Genomic DNA, 7020 nt, shown 5'->3' with positions numbered 1-7020 from the left:
CAGCAGTTCTGCTTAATTGGGATGCTTTCAGGTGATATAACGGTTGAAACTGATGCTTTGCTCTGCTGTTTCAGGCTCACGGCGGTTCTCTCTCCCCGTCCTGCTGGGAACATTCTGCAATTGGAGCTGACATAGCACCCAAAGGGCTCCCTCGCTGCCGCCTTTTACCTCCTGACTCGTGCCTTCAGCACCAGTTCTTCACTGCCAGCTGCCCTACCGCAGAACAAATCTGCCGTCCGAGGACGGGGACGACTCAGGTGTAAGGTCTGCTGCCAGCTCCCTCGAGTGTTGAAACGGCGCTTTTCAGTAGTCGGAAGGACTTTATCGTCAGCTCAAGGGTTCAGCAGCACAATATGGACTTACCTGCGACACCCATCACAGATCAGCAGTGGTCACAGCTGCCTGAATGTTTTCAATGAGAAGTTTAAGGAGTTTGCGATTCCTGCTGCTGTGACTTCCTCCTCAACAAACACCTGCTGATTTTTAGATACTGTATTAATGCCACCATACCTGGTAGCCGCTCACTAGCCTGTGGGAAATGAGTCAGACCCTTCGCTCAGTTCCTAGAAGAGCCTTCCTCTCACTCAAGCCTTTTGTTGGCAGCCTCAGAGGGAAAGGGTCACCGAGAGATTCAGACGTTTTCTCAAACCTGCAGATGAACTCCCCGAATGACAGCACCGTCACCCTGCCGAGCAGTGTAAGGGAGCTTGCAAATTAGCTGGTCTATCACAGAGAAATAACAAAAATTGGCTCAAAGGATGGCAGTTTCTCATGACCATTAAATGCAGGCTGAACAACTAAGAAAGGAGGATTTGTAAAGACGTTTTGTAAAGACAGCGTTTTAGACAAGATACCAAAGCCAGAACAAAGTTTGCACAGTACGCGGCACTTGGCAGTGTGTCAGTGTAACACGAGATGGCTTCACTTCCATCAACAAAGAGCTTAGCGCCACAGCAGAGTCCCTCAAATCTAAGCAAGTAATTAATTGTGCCCATCGACTGAAACTAGACCTGTCAAATGGTACCGTGCCGGTCCAGTCAACCCTCGGGGTCAAGCGGCAGGACAACGTTGCAGCCTGTAACAGCGTGAGTTGGGAAGATGCCACAAGTCTTGGAAAAACATGGGAAGGGATGCAACTCCAAGCCGCCTCGCAGATCAGCGGCTGTCTTTTGCGAAAGACTGAAAATATGGGAGACCACAACAAGCCTTCAGTAGCTGGAAATACATTCATTTAAGGGCAGTAGAAATACCGCTCTACCGATCCACCTTTAGTTGAACTTTCTTACCATACTCCTTTGCACCTTTGTTGTTTTCTTCTGGCTTCTCACATTCACAATGCCCCGCAGAACCAACGCAGACGTTTCATGAAAAAGGCTACCGTCCGAAACTGCGTCTGCACTAGTTCCTACATAAAGTTTCACTGGGGTTTCACGAGTACAATCCTGCTAAGTATCGATGTTCTCAGCGTAGGCTGGTGGGAGGACAACAGAACGGCTGAGGCAGAAGAGACCGGAAACGTCGGGATTAGCCACGACAGCAGCAAGCGGAGGGAGGGAGGAGCAGGAAAGATCGGCAAGCGCGTAGGGAGAATGAAAAACAAGGCGGCTTTAGAGAGAAGGGGAAAAGAGAAGGGTGAGAGAGTAGAGAAATTACACACCAACCCTAAACCACCTCAGGAGCAGGAGACGTGATTCGAAGCGGCCGTTTGCCCAGGGCAAAGGTGGCTCGGTGCAACGTGGCCGTCTGTAGCGACTGCAAACACGAACGCACGTGCACACACACTTCGTGTACCTATTTAGAAGTAAACCAGGACTTCTACTTGTCGCTGTGAGTGCGTCTGTCTGGCAGGGAACATCCACGCAAGGTGATGCGGCGCATCTTGTGGCTTTTCAGTACATCTTTAGAATTAGCCCCTTCAACTGTCCTGTGTTCAATTGGATCCAAAACCTTGCCTCCCCTACTTCCAGCAGAAAGACCTGCTGGAATACGTCGGGAAAAAGCAGCATCACTTCAGTGGTATGGCTTCACCGTCCAGGACGCAGAACAACACAATGATAAATTTTAAGAGAATGCCGTGTTCCAAAAAAACCCAACCCCACCCTCCCATATCCTTACAAGACTCCTGTCTGACCCACCAGATTTCACAACCTTCGCTTCCGCGGCCTTCCTGCTGCTGGTCCCGTCCCCGTCTCACTTGCAGTGAAGGCCCCCAGGGGGACGCGGAGATGGAATCAGCTCAGCCAGAACGTCAGCCCCTCCAGCCACGCAGGTGAAGGACACAGCCTGACCAAGCTTCGCTACAAAGCTAGGCGACAGAGGATCTGGGTACCTAACCTAACGCATAGCACCTTGGTCATCGCTAGTATATTTTTGTATGAGGTGGCCACGAAGAATAAAAATGCCTACCCTGGAACGGCTGCAATAATACTTTGAAAACGCTGTAATGCAAAAGATCTTTCTGCTGATAACAAACATGGAATAATTTATGTCTGTAGCGTACAAGCATGAAAACGACTGAACAAGACCAACTCTATGCTATCGATTTTTAGATAAATGGCCAGGTCGGGGAGTGACCGCAAGCACAAAAAGAGTAGAGGTGGATGGCAAGTTAAGTGCTATTTCGGCTCTCCTGCGACCTTGCTGGTCGTAAGTTCTATGAAGATTCATTATCAGAACTGCAATTTGGTTACCACTACAACAGTTTCAGGCTTCCCAGCAGCAGCTTGCTGGAGCTGCTGAGGTTAAAGGCAATTTTTTTAAAGCTGTATGAATGATCATTAAACATGATTGCTAAAGCAGCAAACTGTCAAAGTTGTTTCATTTATTTCTTAATATCACAGCTGTACAATTTTCATACATAGAGCAGGAAATGCACATTGGTTACACAATGGCATTTGGCTGCATTTCCAAGTATAATACAGTAAGTGCAACTCCACTTAAAAATGTACATTTATACAACTTAGACAAATTAAGGATTGCTACACTACTATCTGTGACAGTATAAAGCTTCATTTATGTTAAGTCTCATTACTAAACCAGTTCCTGGTTAAATATAAAACATATTCAATCATTTTAAAATGGCCCTTGTGGTACTTGGCCAGCATATAAAATATTTGTTGTGTAAAATTTAACCATTAACTTTTTCTTTTTAAAAATAATCCTCTAAGCCTATTTAAACATTTGCTGTTGAACTGTTATACTGACACTTTGTAGCAGGAACCAAATTTTACCCTCCTTTTGTTTGCTCTTGCACTGCTTGTCATTGAGAGAAGTTACATTTGTAATGTATTGCAGCTTTATTCAGATACAACCAGAGGGCTAAACTATTTAACAATTTTGCTCAAAAGGTGAATAGCATCTTTCAATAAAGAAAACGAAATTACATTTCAGAGATATTTGTCATCAAAATTTTAATGGGTAGAGTGCTACCAGCACTGGGGGGGGGAGGGGAGGGGGGAAGTATTAATTTACCTTTTAAGACCCACCCGAATATTCAGTTTAAACTCTTATAACTTCACTTTTGGAATACATTGGTCCACAGACCACAGTCTTGTTACAGTTTACCAAATGAAAAACAAAATTGCTTATTGCCGTCCCTATAACAGGAATGGTTCAGTTTTAAACCTCCTTTAAAAATATACATTTTACAATCCTTTCACCTCAACAAAGGTGACACTGACAATAAATACACTGGTTTGGTGGTTTTATTTTTCTTCACTACAAAAAGTCTACAAACTACCTGTTGTAGGCCCTTTCTTTTTTAGACTTCTCCAATGCCTTGTCCATAGTTTTCTCGTTTTCTCCTCTACATTTGGGGCAGTACCATTTGCCCTTTGGTTTATGATTGAGTCCCACGCAGGAAAAGTGAAACCACTCAATGGGGCACTCATCGTTATCGCATCCTATCATTTCTCCATAGGAGACTTGGTTGCACAAGCAGTATGTCGGCTCGTTTGGGTCAATAGGAAGGTCTGGGGGAGAAGCTTCCCTCTCTGCTTTAGCCTTGGATCGTTTCTTCTTCTTGGACGTTTTTGCTTTCTTCTCCTTTGGAGTTCCTGAGGTGAGGTCATCATGATCGTGATTATTTGAAGCATTTTCTCGATTCTCATTATTTCTTTGCCGCCTCGATCTCTTATTGTTGGGCTTTTCAGCCTGCGCGATTGTCTCGTTCTTTGACTTATCTTGGCTGGCTTTCCCGCTGTTGCCAGTGGTATCATTAGTCTCTTGACAAGTCTCAAACAGTTCCACGTGGCTGTCCACTTGCCTGGTTCTGTTCTCAACGAGCTCCACCATCTGACTGACGATTTGGATCTTCTCGTCCCCCAGTTCCTGACTCCGAATCAAGGCCCTCTGTATGCAGTGCAACATTCTTCTCTTCTGCACGGCATCTGTCTCTCGTTTAAATTTTTCATAGTAATCATCCAGGTCCTTCAGAATCTCTGCAAGGAAGAAATAAAAACTATAAATATTTTTGACAAGGAGAATGGCGAAACAAAGCCTTCCCGTATCGTTCCTTCCACACAGCAACACCTTTTGGTAACGCGCAAAGCTGATCGAAGACAGATTCCCCGAAGCTGGTATCTGACAAGGGGCTCACGACTCCAGTGGATTACTTTTGTTCCAGTCGGTCCCGCAGGAAGAGAATGCAGATGCCGATTTAGAAATAAAAAAGGGACTAAATATAATTTTATGCATGCTGACAATTCTTCCCTTTAAACTTATCAGTAATTAAAAAGAACTAGCTAACTAACTGAACAAATACACACACACGGTCAAAAGTTCCAAAATTAATTGTAAAATTACAGGGGAAATTAATAGATGGTCTTCCTGGACATTTTCTGTATAACAACATTAATATTTTTAGTGAATGACTGAGAGCGGGAGAAAGAGAGTGGGACAGAAAGCAAGCACAAACCAGCGTAGAAATCGGGTGCTGAGTTACTTAATAATCACTATCACACTTGACAGCTGATGCAGAAGAGCTCCAAATACACGGGGCTAGGCCCTAAGCTATGGCAAGTTTCATCCGATACTTCTGAGTTATTTTTTGCTGAAAACGTGAGGCCACTTAAATCCCTAGGACTACAGAATTAGGACTGCAACGTCCAAGATGTCTGGATGATTTCCTCCCTATACTTTCTGTAAAAAACCTGTTGCTTACTTTTTAAAACACAGAAATATAATCTTCATTAAATATCTACCGCAAAGGAGGAGACGAAAAAGTTAGAAGATAACGTTAAAGATGATATGCAACAATTGGAGCAGCTAGAGCTGCCGACTTAAAATGCTAACATTGAAAATATGGTAGATCTTGAACTGCGCCTCAAGGGTTGTTCCAACAGTGTGTAAGAACGAACACTGCACAAAAGCATTTAAAGTTTCAAGAATAGTTCTAGAAACTTATTTTTAAGCAGGTGTTTTTGAATTTCACTATGACACTCAAACCAACTCAAACATACAGGACACTCAGCATCTCCATACTCATGTATGTCCTCAAAAACATGCAGAATGTTTTTCCTGCATCTCCTTTCTTCTCTGATTTTTCCCTTTCTCACAGGTTAGAACATTCTGCCTTAAGAGAAGCAAAATATACTGACATATAAAATCTAACCTCAATTCACCTAAGAGAAAGCAGGATCTTATACATGCAAATGGCATTACCAAAACTGCCTCTGAATTTCATAAGTATGAACTTACTTCTTTTAAACTTTTTTTTTTTAAATAAACAGAATGTGGTAACAGCAATTTACATATGCAACTAATAGTTATCCTGTACTTTGTCTTGCCTGGGTAGATTTTTTGAACACACGCATTCCAAATTTCTTGTGAAGACATGGAAAGTTTATGCAAGTTTTACTTTAGTTTTTAGAGCTGCAGCCTATGCTTCTCACATCGGTTAAGCACGATCTGTCAGCAGGTACTGCAATATAACCTATCTGACCAAAATCAGTATTTCAATGCTATTAACTATCTATCTTAAGCAAATGCCCTTTTTCTAACTAAAAAAAAAAACCCACCCAAAAAACCAAAACCACACACACACAAAAAACCCACCCAAAAACCACCCCAAAACACCCACCCAAAAACCCCCAAATGTAGAGAACATTAAGCATTCAGGAAGACTAAAAACGCAGCGTTAATTATTTTCAATGGCTGAAATGCAGAAGTTCTGTGTTCTAAGTTTTGGCACTTGACTGATGTCATCAGTTTAACCCATCTGAATCTGGTACGTAGGCATCTTTCCTGAAGAATACACTCTCTCTTGACACCACAAAATAATTAGTGACTTAATGACTTAAGTCGGGCATATACGAAAACTTCAGTTCTAGTCCTGCATATAGACATTAACACTACAGCACCGCACCACCTCCTGAAACTGCCGTATGATGCAGGAGAAATAGTTGGCTGCAATGATCCCGAATTCCGCAAAGCCCTGCCGAGCGCGTCCTCGGGCACCCACACGTTTAGTATGTAAGACACCACGCGAGATGCGCCTTTTCGCAAACAGACAGGGCTGCTTCGCATCAGTGTGGGAAAAGACGTTGCTCAAGCGGTGCACCAGCTAGAAGAAACGGCTTGACAGCTGTCCACTACAGCTCGGAGGAGGACTGCACCACCGTTCCCCACACCAGCACGCTCAGCTGAAGTTGCCCGCCCCAAGGAGGCCGCGGTTATAGGAATTCCAGACAACTGGAATTTCCCCTGGCGTCCTGTAACGGAAAGACCAGAAAGCAGAGTTTTGCGCGATTTGCGTGTTATGCAACTGTTCACCAGCTGTGAATGCACACCCCCAGCATCGCAAACGCCGTTCAAATGACCCCCCTGGCGTCCTGTAACGGAAAGACCAGAAAGCAGAGTTTTGCGCGATTTGCGTGTTATGCAACTGTTCACCAGCTGTGAATGCACACCCCCAGCATCGCAAACGCCGTTCAAATGACCAAAAAAAAAGGTGCCCGATGTTGTGAAAGCTTTATTCCCACAACAGCTCCCTAGCCCTCGCCGGGGCCGCGACACCGCCGG

The 7020-nt window shown here is 44.2% G+C and overlaps 1 protein-coding gene across 2 annotated transcripts in view; it reads right to left on the bottom strand.

The window, feature by feature from the left end:
* Positions 1-2806: 2806 nt before the first annotated feature.
* ING1 (inhibitor of growth family member 1) overlaps positions 2807-7020 on the bottom strand; it is a 6943-nt gene continuing 2729 nt past the window's right edge. Inside the window, exons 1-2 of one of the 2 annotated variants that reach the window (XM_009276062.2) lie at positions 4531-4599; positions 2807-4439 (exon numbers count right to left, since the gene is read on the bottom strand). In XM_009276062.2, the coding sequence (XP_009274337.1) occupies positions 3736-4368 (633 nt within the window). In that variant the 5' untranslated portion in view covers positions 4369-4439; positions 4531-4599 and the 3' untranslated portion in view covers positions 2807-3735. Of the gene's footprint in view, positions 4440-4530; positions 4600-7020 lie in introns of those variants that run through there. The other variant, XM_009276061.2, reaches the window with a different exon arrangement.

The sequence above is a fragment of the Aptenodytes forsteri genome, unplaced genomic scaffold (assembly GCF_000699145.1).
Source record: "Aptenodytes forsteri isolate BGI_AS27 unplaced genomic scaffold, ASM69914v1 Scaffold96, whole genome shotgun sequence".
NCBI classification, from domain to species: domain Eukaryota; kingdom Metazoa; phylum Chordata; class Aves; order Sphenisciformes; family Spheniscidae; genus Aptenodytes; species Aptenodytes forsteri.
The sequence above is the reverse complement of the archived record's forward strand: the minus strand, read 5'-3'. Positions and strand labels throughout refer to the sequence as shown.